Raw genomic sequence first — 13,261 nt, 5'->3', positions numbered from 1 at the left:
AATGATTAAGGAAAATATACAGAAAATTATTAATGCTAAAAAATATAAATACTCACTTTTATATAAACATAGATCGTCTCATACTATTCATCTAATAAAATAATTTATTCAAAATATTGTTTTCAACTTTGTTCTATTGGTCAAACTTTTTTAATGTAAAGACAAATTTTCCTTATATTTTAAACCAAAATATACTCCTACTTTCTACTTTTTCAATTTGGAATAGGTAAGATTAATATGTTTACCAAAAAAAAATGGAAGATTAATATATGCATCTTCTTTTTCTAATACTGTATTGTAAAATTTATTGTAGAAGTTTTAGATTGTTTGATTTAATTTATATTTTCATCTTTGAATTATTTGGGATTCATATATTACCGTGCTTATTATTTTCTATTATTTCATTAATTATATCAAATTTATTTTTTTCTAATTTCTCCATCTTGATTTGTTGGTCAGAGACTTTTTTTTGTGCAAACATAACTGTTACCATTCGTTCAATCTCAAAAGGAGATAAAGAGGAGAAGGTTATAAACCTAATGATTGGATAAAATAGGCTAATCAAACACAAGCCTACAACAAGCATAGATAGATTGGAAAAACATAAATCGCTGTTGATAAATTTTCATGAAATACATTTAGAAATTTAACATCAGTTATTATCAAAAGATTTTGTGACGTTGGAAAACGGTCTTTAGTTTTGTTTCAGGAGCAAGCCACTTTGAGATAGCTAAAAGACGTGAACATGTTCTCTCCACACATGAGAAGGGCAGAGCCGAGGTTCTCTCTATGGTAGAGGAGGTTGGACGCAAGGTTATCTCTCTAAAGGAGGAAGGTGAGGGAGGTTGGACGCAAGATTATCTCCCCAAGGGAGGAAGGCGGAGCGAAGGTTCTCTCCATGGTGGAGGAGGTTGGACGCAAGGTTCTCTCTATATGGGAGGAGGACAGAACTGATGTTCTCTTTATGGTCAGTCATACACTATTGTGATGTAATTTATTTTTTATTCAAAATGTTTTTAGTGATTAAAGAAACTATGCAAAAGTGAAAGTAAAGTGATATAATAGTTGTCTTAATTTGTTCATAAAGACATTTTCTAGGTAGTGGTAAATAATAAATTTGTAACATATAGTATACCTAGGTGTAAAAAATATAGTATTAATGGTAACATACATAAAAGATTTGTATATGGATATAAATCAGTATATTATAGTAAAAATAAAAATTATAAATAATGTACAATAAATTTTATTATATTTTTATGAAATTTAAATTTGTTTACAAAACTTTAAACCCGCACATCTGACGTGTCCTTATCTAATATAAATATATATATTTTGGGTTAGCCCTACACAAAAGAAAAAGAAACATGCCCTTTTCATACTATGGAAAATTCATAAGTAATAGTAATATGAAAAGATCAGATTAATTTTAAAAAAAAAATTGTTTTATAAAAAAAATTATAAGAAAAAATAACAAATAATGTTTTTTTCTATGTGAAAGATTACACCACATTAAAATATCATTTTGTTGGAATATAACAACACACTTAATAATTTACTTGTATTATTGAAATATATTATTCTAAATTCTTTTAACAACAAACTGAAACGACCCGCCCCTTTTTTTTAATTAATAAATAATAAATATAAATATAATATAACTACAACTAGTGGTCCCATATCCACTAGCCACATATCCACAACCACAGACAACAGCGGAAATAGCAATATCAATAAATATCCAATAATAATATAATCAATAAATATCCATAACAACAATCCAATAATCAAACATCAGGAAATATGAAACCGGCAACCTAACATTGTTCCTAAAAACCCAACTCTAGCAAACTAGCAATGCCAGACAACATACAATCGAGTCCCTAGAACATCCTCCTCTTCATCGCCTTGATTCCACGATCACACTTTGCCTTTACCTGCACCACAAACACATATTGAGATGCATGAGTATTTGATAAACACTCAGTGAGGCAATCCTCCCATCTACTGGGCTATACACACAAGCAACAATGATATCAATGTTCCAAACAATCAACAAACAAGACATACAAACCAGGAAATCGAACATGTCTCGCTGGAAGAGAGGTGTCGACCGACAGCAGCTAAGTGTCGACCGACACTGGCCTTGGTGTCGACCGACACTACCCCACAGTGTCGATTGATGCCTAATTTGCTGGTGTCGACCGACACCAAGTGGTGTTGACCGACACCAAGTGGTGTCGATCGACACTCCCTCTGCAATCGCGATCCGCTCGAAGCCGAGAGTCAAATCTCGCTACCAACCTCCTCCAAATTGCCCAAAACTCAAAACCCAAGCCGGAAATATCCTTAGAAACCTGTAGCAACCAATCCCCAGCAAGAAAACACACAAAACAACAACACACAAGCAAGAACAAGGAAATCAAAGGCTTAGATTAGCCATGATCATGCACTCACCTCTTTGCAGGAAGATTTGGACCAACAGCAACGAATCCTACACTCCCAACAACCTTCTAACACGTTCCTGGCCCTAGATCCTCACTCCCACAGCAAGATCTCACCAAAAACACCTTGAAATCTCACAAACTCTCTCAAGAACCTTTAGAAACTGTTTTCTCCTCTTTCTCTCACTCTCAAACGGCGTAAGACAACAAAAACACAACCCTAGGTCGTTTTCCCTCTTTTAAACTTCGGTTCAATGGTTTTCCCTAAACCAAACCGGTCCAAATCGATAATTAAATCAAACTGGTCGAACCAGAGAGTGTTGGTGTCGACCGACACCACCAATAATGTCGATCGATACCCATCCCAAAAAACCAATAATTGGTTCGCGGATGTTACACAAACTTACTAAACATTGTTAGTAAAAGTCCACAAACATATATAGTTTTAAGAAATACCCAACAAAGATAAAAGATCTCCTAAATTAACATACTAGAATGATCATCAATCGCTTCACTAACTTGTGTCGTGGACAGAGTCGGATCAGATAAGTATGTGACTCACTATTAAATCCATACACGTGAAAAATTTTAATCGTAATTAATATCTCACAAGCTACCCATAACATGAAGAAATGAAGATATTTGTCTTACAACTATCGGGAAAGACAAAGAACACGGAAAGAATGTTGTAGACCCTGCACAAACAAGGACGTTGAGAAAACTACAACGATACAAACACAAATGAGTTACCATCTTCACCCTTGTGCATTTCATGATTATCATGTCGATCGACTATCAAATGTAACAAGAAAAATGTGTTCAAATCACTAGGAGCTGCCACGTATATCTTTGGTGCATTTTTTTCCTCTATATGAGTAGGAGCTGCTACGTATATCTTTCATCTACTCTTAATTAGTATTTTCTCTAATATTTTTCAAGTTTTTGATTTTTCTCTTTATTCTCTATAGTTTAAAACATTTTTTTTCGATCACTATAACATCCACGAACCAAAATAGCTGGTTAAGAGGTGTGTCGATTGACACAAAAGGTTTGTCGGTTGACACAAAAGATGTGTCGGTTGACATAAGCACCTGCGGTTTAATCGATTTCGGTTTTAAATCATCGGTTCGATGCGAGTTGGATTTAGGAAGTCCTAAACTGGAGTATATAAGCTGGAATTCAAGATAGGTTTTGGTAGTAGCCTCATTTGTCGATTATAGAGAAAAAAAGAGAAAAAAATTCTTGAGAGTTCTAATTCGTTCTTGGTGAGATTTGTTCATGTGGTGTGGAGATCTGAGGCTGGGAACGTGATAGAAGCTTGCTAGGAGTGTGTTTTCACGGGTTTAGAATCAGATTCGTCATTCTCAAAGGTGCGTGAATGACCATGGATGATCTAAGCTTGAGAACCCTCTGTTTCTGTGTTTTGTTGATTGGTTGATGTTTTTACCGTGATTGTTGTGAGCTTTACTTGTTTTTGTGGCTTGGATTCGTTCTGTGAGTGCCTTGGACGAGTGGAAGGTCTTTTGGGACGAAGATTCTCGCAGTAGATCGCAGGAAAACGATGGGCGGCTTCTGTATCGATCGATGCAAGTAGTATGTCGGTCGACGAAAATGCGAGGATGGCGCAAGAAACCTAATGAGCATCTATCAACGCATGTGGAGGTGTTGGTTGATGCGACTTAGGGGTTTCAAGAAATGTCGAGCAGGCGTCGATTGACACAAGGAGTGTGTCGGTCGACACATCCTTCTGAAGTGTTGTTTGTTGCCTAGTTTGATTATTTTATTTGTTTTTTTATTGAATGGAGATTCTCAATTGCTTGTGTGTATTTATATAATACTCATGCATCTCATTTGTGTTGTGGTGCAGGTAAAGGCAAACTTTGATTGTGGAATCAAGGCGATGAAAAGGAAGATGTTCTAGAGGCTCAGTTGTTTTGTTCTATGCTGCTGATAAGTTGCTAGAATAGAATGTAGTGGTCTAGAATGGTTTTTTAGGTTGCTGGTTCATTGCTCTATGACTTGGTTTATGTTATTGGCATTGTTGGATAGATGTTATTGTTTTATTCGTTATTGGTTTTTTAATTCATTGGTTTAATGTTGGTTATTTCCGCTGTTTGGTTTGATTGGGGGTTAGATTTTTAGTGAGTATGATATTACTAGTTAATATTATATTAAAAACAAAAAAAATAGGTTGGGTCGTTTCAGTTTGGTACTAGAGCCCTTACTGTTCTAGGTACGAGTTCATTAGGCTTTATGTTGTTGATGTTGTGGATTCCATGCTTTGATTGATTATATGAGTTATTCAACTGTGTGTGGCATAGAGTCCTAAAACATCATCTTCGAGCCTTCAATGTGATTCCATGGTAAGTTTTGTTTTTGTGTATGGTTTCAGATTGTTTGCTTAGCCTTCTGTTCATGGTGGTTCAGATGGTTAGAGGTGGTGTTGTTGCTGGTCGTGGACGTGGACATGGTCGTGGTAGAGGCAGAGGCTCAGTTTCTAGTGACACCATGGACCAGAGTGTAACGATGGAGGGCATCGGCGAGTCGTATATATTCCAGGAGAAGTCCGTGAGTGTGACTGGTGGTGGTGTCGATGGGGCCATAGGTGCAGGTAGAGCCGGTGTGGGCAGTGTCTGTGCCGGGATGGCCGGTGGTGCTGGACTTCCGGATGCGAGGGTTGCAGTATGTGGAGCACTTGGTGGAGATGTTAACCTAGCGGGCTTGTTGGCATAGTTTTTGGAGCGGATGTTGGGAGTTATACTGGTACAGGCTGCAGTGGTACCACCTGTGGCGGCGGAGGTGCAACTGCCAGTGGTTGTAGCTGCGGGAGCTCATTCCTAGCATGATGAGGGAGATGGGTAGGATCGATATGGTGCTTTGCTTGGGTGGTACTGGCCCTACTGTGGTTGTACGTGGAGGACGAGACTGGAACGCAACTTCCAGTATTGGGTGGACATAGGGGTTCACTACTTGGCAGATGATGCTCACTTATGGTGGAAGTCGGTGGCTGCCAGGAGGGTGCAAAGTAAGGTGACCTGGGTTAATTTCGTGGAGGAGTTCAACGGCAAGTGTTTCCCTTGGGTGGCGCTAGACCGTATGGAGATGCAGTTCCTACAGCTGTCTCAAGAGACTTGGTATGTACATGATCTGGTCGTGGATATATAGGGTGAAGCGATGGAGTCTGAGGAGGCTCAAGTCTGGAGGTTCATGAGTACCCTTTATGACGACCTGAGGATCCATTGTAGAGGGCGAAGTTATGCTACGAGGGCGGAGCTGGTTGAGATCGCAGCTGAGATCGAGGAGGATATCTAGGAACATGTAGCGACGGTCAGTTCAACAGTCCAGCCAAGGAAGGCTCAGCATCTTGGATGTTATGGCAAGGACGACAAGCCTGAGCAGGGAACCAAGAGAAAGTGGGAGGCTACGCAAAGGCCGAGTGGTGCGAGATGCTACGGGTGTAGTAGCATGGATCATAAGGTGGCTAGCTATGCCCAGAGGAGTGATTCAACGACAGCTTAAACAGTGATTTGTGTTTGCTTCCACTGTAGGAAGGCTGGGCACATCAAGTCCAAGTGTCCCAAGCTGCAGCAGATGGCGGTGGCAGTGGTACAACATGGAGTGCAGCTGATTGCATGGATTGAGAAGGCGTCGCAGGTGTACACGACCGTGGACACATGAAGAACCAGTGCCGGGGTGATCTGTACAATCGTGAACCAGATTGTGGATTTTGGGGATGGGTGTCGATCGACACCAGCAATTTCTGGTTCGTCCAGATTGATTTAATTGCCGAATTGGAGCGGTTTGGTTTAAGTGAAATCTCCAAACCAAGGTATATAAAGAGAAATTCAACCTAGGGTCGTGGGTTTTACAGTTTGGTCGTTCCCGAGAGTTGGTGGAAAGGAGGAAAAATGGTTAGGGTGTTCTTTAGAGTTTTGGGAGTTTTTTGATTTGGATTGAGAAATCTGTTGTTGTGGAGGGAAGATCTTGTGCTAGGAACAAAGGAGAAGCCTTCTAAGGGTTGGATTCGTTGTTGTTTGGTCAGAACTTTTTGTAAAAGAGGTGTGAGCATGACCATGGCTGATCTAAGCTCGAGATTTCCTTTGTCTTGCTTCTTATGTGTTGTTTGTGGTGTTTTGTTACTTGTTATGGTTGTTTTAGGGTTCCTACGAGTTTATGTGGCGGTTGGTCGAGTTTTGGATGGATTGGAGGTGAAGAGAAGTGAGATTTGACTTTCAAATTCGAGCAGATCGCGTCTATGGAGTCAGTATCGATCGACACCAAGGAGCAGTATCGATCGACACTGTGGGGTAGTGTCGGTCGACACCAATAGCCTATGTCGGTCGACACCTCCCTTCCAGTGAGCAGATGATACTTATTTCCCTGGTTTGTGTGTTTGTTTGTTGATTGTTTGACATTGGAATCTTAGTTTCTTGTGTGTATAGCTCAGTAGATGGGAGTATTGTCTCACTAAGTATTCTTGATAATACTTATGCATCTCAATTGTTGTTTGTGGTGTGCAGGTATGTGGTGTGGAATCATGGCGATGAGGAGGAGGATGATTTAGAGTCTCGATTATGTGTTGTCGGTCTTGGTTATATTTATTAGTGTCAGAAACTGGTTTAGTAGCATGATAGGTTGTTGGCTAGAATGGTTTAGAATATTGTATTGTTGGTATTTTTCCGTTGTGCATGTTGATTTATTATTGGATTATTGTTTGAGTTGCAATTAAATATTATAGGCTATTTAATTAGATTACTATTATTTACAAAAAAAGGGTTAGATTGTTTCCAGTCCAAGTGTCCCAAGCTGTAGCAGATGGCGCTGGCAGCGGTGCAGCATGGAGTGCCGCCATGAGTGCAGCTAATTCCATGGATTGAGAAGGCGCCACAGGTGTACAAGACCGTGGACACAGGAGGAACCAGTGTCGGGGTGATCACAAGTATAATTTCTGAGAATAAGACTTGGTGATTTTCAATAGTTTCAGATTTTATGAATTGCTTTTGATAAAGCGTTAGGTTCTTAGCACATGAGGTTTATGTAGGGACCTTATTGGTGGGCGGGTTTAGGTCTCATGTCATGTTTGATTCTGGAGCAACCCATTACTTCATTAACCCGGAGTGCGCTGAGAGAGCCAATATCAGAGGAAATCCCAAAGAGCGAGCTGGAGTTGTCAAAGTCGCAGGAGTTGTCAGAGTCGCGGGAGGCGAGTTCTTGAGATTTGTTGGACTGGCGAGGGGTGTGGAGTTGCATGATGTTATCCTGGAGATGGACCGATTGCATCGGTGCAGGGTACATCTGAATTGTCATCAAGGTAAAGTGGAGTTTGAGTGTCCAGAAGGGAAGTTGGTATTTGAGGGAGTGAGACGGACTTCAGGGAGTCTTGTGATCTCGGCAAGGTAAGCTGGGAAGATGATCGAGAAGGGACGTGAGGCTTATCTAGTTACAATCTCGATGCTGGAGTTAGTGGAGCAGTCTACAGTTAGCGGTATTCAGGTCGTTGAGGAGTTCGAAGATGTGTTCCAGTCGTTAGAGGTGTTACCACCATCTCGGTCTGATCTCTTTACGATTGAACAGGAACTGGGACGACACCGTTATCCGAGGCGCCTTACAGGATGGCTCCAGCAAAGATGACAGAGCTGAAGAAACAGTTGGAGGATCTTTTGGTCAAGGGATTCATTTGTCCTAGTGTCTCACCGTGGAGAGCATCGGTGTTGTACGTTAAGAAGAAGGATGGGAGTTTCCAATTGTGCATTGATTATCGGGGTCTGAACCGGGTCACTATGAAGAACATGTACCCTCTTCCCGGGATTGATGAGTTGTTGGATCAGCTGAGAGGTGCTACTTGGTTATTGTGGAGAAGCTGCGGGAGAAGAAGATGTATGTTAAGTTGAGCAAGTGCAATATCTGGCAGAGGGAGATGAGTTTTCTGGGTCACATTGTCCCGGCGGAGGGAGTCTCAGTGGATCGAGAGAAGATTCAGGCCCTCAGGGATTGGTCTAGATCGCAAAATGCCACGGAGATCAAGAGTTTCCTTGGGTTGGCGGGTTACTATAGGAGGTTTGTGAGGGGGTTGGCGAGTAAGCCACGCCCGATGACTAAGTTGACAACAACCTAAACAACCATTCTAGACTACTACATTCCATTCTAGCAACCTAACAACAGCATATAACGAAACAATCAAGCCTCTAAAACATCCTCCTCTTCATTGCCTTGATTCCACGTTCACACTTAGCCTTTACCTGCACCACAAACACAAATTGAGATGCATGAGTATTGTCATAAACATTCAATGAGCAATTCTCCCATCTATTGGGCTATACACACAAGTAATTGAAAATCTCTAATCAACAAACAACAAATAAACTATCAAACCAGGAAAAGCAAGTATCAGTCGCCTGCTGAAGGGTTTGTGTCAACTGACACCATCCTGTTGTCGATCGACATAGAAACTTGGTTAAGGTTGCGTCGACCGACACACACCTTATGTCGATCGATGCAGGCACCTTGCATCGACCAACACACTCCTTGTGTCGATTGACGCATGCTCGATATTTTCCAAAATCCCTAATTGCATCGATCGGCACCTCCACATGGCATCGATCGATGCTCGTAGGTTTTGCGCGTCGTTCTCGCACTTGTGTCGATTAATACACACCTTGCTTCGATCGACGCAACTGCCGAGCATAGTCTTCCTTGAAGCTCCAAGTCAGATCTCCGTTCCTAATGCATCAAACTCAATCCAAAGCCACAAAATAGTCTCACAAAGCCTCAAGTACCATTAAAACACTCCAACAAACCAAAAAATCAACCACACAACACATAAGCACAAAAATCAGAGAATCTCAAGCTTAGATAAGCCATGGTCATGCACTCACCATTGTATTCCTAATGCATCAAACTCAATCCAAAGCCACAAAATAGTCTCACAAAGCCTCAAGTACCATTAAAACACTCCAACAAACCAAAAAATCAATCACACAACACATAAGCACAAAAATCAGAGAATCTCAAGCTTAGATAAGCCATGGTCATGCACTCACCATTGTAATATGAAAATTCTGACCAAAATTGACAAAAAAATATAAATTTACTTTGTACCAAGCCAAACTTATCTATTCCTTAATCGAATCATATCTTAATATGGTTTAAATTGATTTGATTATTAGTTATTTATATAAAAAAACAAATTTAAATGTTAATCATAACAAAATATTTTTATAAATTGATATAAAACATAAGTTTACCATAAAATTATAATACATTTCACTCAAATTCAAATACCAAACAAAATCAAAACATTTATCGACTCATCCACTTATATTCAAAATTATGTCGGATACTTTTATTTATAAACCATTTAAAAAAAATAACTTGCACCAAAATCAGGATTGAACATATTTAAAAAATTTTGACCAGAAAAATGTTATTTCATTTTTATAATTTATTCTATGTGATTGTATATGTGTTTCCTAAAGATGATATATTTAATTAGGCGCTATTCAACCCTAAAACTATTTAAATTTTAATATTAATAAGAGTAATTTAGGATAAACGATAATTTCCTAACAAAAACATATAAATTAGCAAACTTAAAAAATAACACCTGTTATTTTAGTTTCCTCATTATATATATATATTAAAATTCTCAAGGTAAGGTGATTTAAAAAAAAAAAAAAAAACTCAAGTAAAACTCATCACAAGTTCACAACACATGTGAGATTCCTAAAATTATAATCCAAAACATTAAGTCCCAATTGAATAAATCTTAATCCCCTAAACTAGTTATAGATTCTACAAAGATTATGCGGTAAGTTAAGATATCTACGGATACATTACATCACAAGTCAGAAAAAATCGAACGGTTATATCATATACCAAATAACATCATGAGTAAAAAAATACATATTTGTACTTTTGTAACGAAATATAACCTGTTAAGGTAAACACAAACTTTTTTTTATAAAGGAAATAAATGTATACCTTTTATCATTGAACCAAACTTATGTTAATAAGGGGTGTTCATATGTCAATAAGGGGTGTTCATTTTGACTGACAAAATAATAGATCTAATTCGTACTGAACCAAACTTATGTATTCATTAATCGAATCATATCTTAATATGGTTTAAATTGATTGATTATTAGTTATATATATATATATATATATATATATAAAAAGCAAATCTAAATGTTAAACATAACAAAATATTTTTAAAAAATTGATATAAAACATAAGTTTACCATAAAATTAAAATACTTTTGACTCAAACTCAAATACCAAACAAAATCGAAACATTTCTTGACTCATCAACTCATATTCAAGATTACGTCATATACTCTTATTTATAAACCAAAAATTTTGAAATTAAATAACATGCACTAAAATCAGGATTTCAACATATTTAAAAACCTTTGACTAGCATTTTTCTAATTTATTCTATATGTGTTTCCTAAAGATGATATATTTAATTGTGCGCTATTCAACCCATAAAACTACTTAAAATTTGATTTTATCTATTAGTAAGGGTAATTTAGGCATAAGTAATAATTTCATAACAAAAACATATAAATTAGCAAACTTGAAAAATAACACCTATTATTTTAGTTTCCTTATAATATATATGAAAATCCTCAAGATAAGTGATTTAAAAAAACAAAAAGAAAAAAAACATACTCCCTCCGTTTTAAAATATAAGATGTTTTAGAGAAGTTTTTTATTTCATAATATAGGATGTTTTTAAGTTTCTATGCAACTTTTAGATTAGTTTAGTATTTTATATTATACAGTATTGTTTTTGATTGGTTGAACTTGTTAAAAGTAAAGACTTTTTAATCTGCGTGCTTTAGTTAAAACATCCTATATTTTGAAATAGAGGAAGTAAGTAACACTCATCACAAGTTCACAACACATGTGAGATTCCTAAAATTATAATCAGAAACATTAAGGCCCAATTGAACAAATCTTTAACTCCCTAAACGAGTTATATAGATTCTACAAAGATTATGCGGTGAGTTAAGATCTACGGATACAATCACAAATCACAACAAATCGAACGGTTATAAACAAATCCCATCACTTGAACCGACATATCAAACCCGGGAAAATCTTAAACCTATGCGCCAAAGGCCCAAAGAAGAGAGAACTCATAGCGCAATTTAGCAAAACACCTCTCACAAACAAAACTTATACTTTCCCCAAAATACCCTTAAATGTTAAAAACGGCACTTCGTATATAAACCAAACTCTTCTATCTCTCAAAAGCCACAGAGCAAAAATAAATTCCCCAAACAAAGAAAGAAGACGAAAGCGAGAGAGAAGGTTTAGGTCTTTTTTTCTTCCAATGGCGACGACGACGGGACACGAGAGATCGAAGGCTCTTTCCAATTTCTCGCTACCGAACTTATGGGGCACTCGAAGACAACTAAGGTGTATGAAGGCCGCTGATGATTCCGACGGTGGTTCTAGCTCCGGCGGTGATCAAAGACTCCGACGCCGATCTTCGAATTCCGAATTAGATCATCGAAATCGACGGTCTCAGGTCGAGGAATCGTCTGAGAAAGAAGGAATCGAAGAGTTTAGGGAGAAGATTATGTTAGATCTTAGAAACGTTGCTGATAAGATGACCGAATCGGTTTTTAGGGAACAAGTCCTCGTCGGCGACGACCCGGAACCGGAGACGGAGATGGAGATGGAGATGGAGGATTCTCCTCCTCCGCCGCCGGAAGCGCCGGGAGAGACGGTGGAGGTACGGCCGTGGAATTTGAGGAAGAGGAGAGCTGCTTGTAAAGCTCCGGTTCCGAGGGTTGATTCGAATCAGTACAAAGGGTTAGGGGTTGAGGAGAACAAACGAGTAGTGAAGGATTCGGTTTCGGGAGTTAAGATGAGGTTTGAGTATACGTTGTCTAAGAAAGAGATTGAAGATGATTACATGAAGATCTTTGGGCAACGACCACCGCGTAGGCCTAAGAAACGTTCTCGAACCGTTCAGAGACAGATCGATGTAAAAGCTCGAATCTTTTTTGGTGTTTTTATTGGTAATGTGAAATTTGTTTTATTTTGGGGTTTTTGTTTTGGGTTGCAGTTGTTGAATCCAGCTTCTTATATAACTGAAATTACTGAGGAGCTTTACAATGTTCGTGACCAAGCTGAGAGGGGAAAGGTATGATTCTTGTTTTCTTTTTTTTTTTTTTTTTACTTTTTATGTGTTGAAGTTTGTAATGTTACTTTACTTTGTGTGTTTTGCTGAATTTGTGATTTTACTGATTCTGCAGAGATGATGATGATGGATTGAGGAAGGAGTTTCATTGCCTTAATTTGCTGACTTGTGGGATCGGGTTGAAGTTTGTGAATTGGTCTTTTTTTTTATTTTTAGTTATTCATTGTTTAGTTTTGGGTTTCTTGTTATGTTCATTAGCTGAGAATAACCTGTACAAATGATATGGGAACAAAAAGTAGGTTCTGTTTCATTAGATCACTACTCTTTTGTTTTTTCTTCAGTAAGGCAGCAAAGAAAAGCCAATATTAAATCAAATAATAAGATTTAACATTTTTATCAAATCTTGCCTTGTGTGATGAATGATGATGATCCAAGCTCCAACGTTTATATTGTGTTGAGTGTCATTTCTCATTCCAACTGATCGATGATTCCTCCTTTCCGGCGTATTGCCTGTGGATGATCGATTACTAGCCTATCCCCTTTTCGCTTGACCGTGGTGACACGAGAATGTGTTTGAAGACTTTTGTATGTTTTGCGGGTAATGATTCTTGTTTTTGGGTGCGTTGTATATTAGAAGAGGGTGCAGCAACATGTACGGTCA

At 38.2% G+C, this 13,261-nt stretch overlaps 1 protein-coding gene across 2 annotated transcripts; it reads left to right on the top strand.

The window, feature by feature from the left end:
• Positions 1–11,688: 11,688 nt before the first annotated feature.
• LOC104701455 (uncharacterized) lies at positions 11,689–13,001 on the top strand. Of its 2 annotated transcripts, XM_010417152.3 has the most exons (3): positions 11,689–12,444; positions 12,526–12,603; positions 12,716–13,001. In XM_010417152.3, exons 1-3 carry the CDS (start codon positions 11,785–11,787, stop codon positions 12,719–12,721), a joined length of 744 nt encoding a protein of 247 aa, XP_010415454.2. In that variant the 5' UTR covers positions 11,689–11,784; the 3' UTR covers positions 12,722–13,001. The 2 variants fall into 2 exon arrangements, with proteins under 2 accessions (XP_010415454.2, XP_087312596.1); XM_087456470.1 differs by lacking the exon at positions 12,716–13,001 and having other exon boundaries at positions 12,526–12,609.
• The last annotated feature ends 260 nt before the right edge of the window (positions 13,002–13,261 follow it).

The sequence above is a fragment of the Camelina sativa genome, chromosome 7, assembly GCF_030686135.1.
Source record: "Camelina sativa cultivar CO46 ecotype springtype chromosome 7, ASM3068613v1".
Classification (NCBI taxonomy): domain Eukaryota; kingdom Viridiplantae; phylum Streptophyta; class Magnoliopsida; order Brassicales; family Brassicaceae; genus Camelina; species Camelina sativa.
This window is presented reverse-complemented; position numbering and strand designations above follow the sequence as displayed.

Bases quoted from the DNA above. Each gene is read 5' to 3' on its own strand.
- LOC104701455 (XM_010417152.3), top strand. From the start codon at position 11,785: ATGGCGACGACGACGGGACACGAGAGATCGAAGGCTCTTTCCAATTTC. The intron at 12,445-12,525 runs GTAAAAGCTCGA...TTTGGGTTGCAG, and splicing joins CCGTTCAGAGACAGATCGAT to TTGTTGAATCCAGCTTCTTA.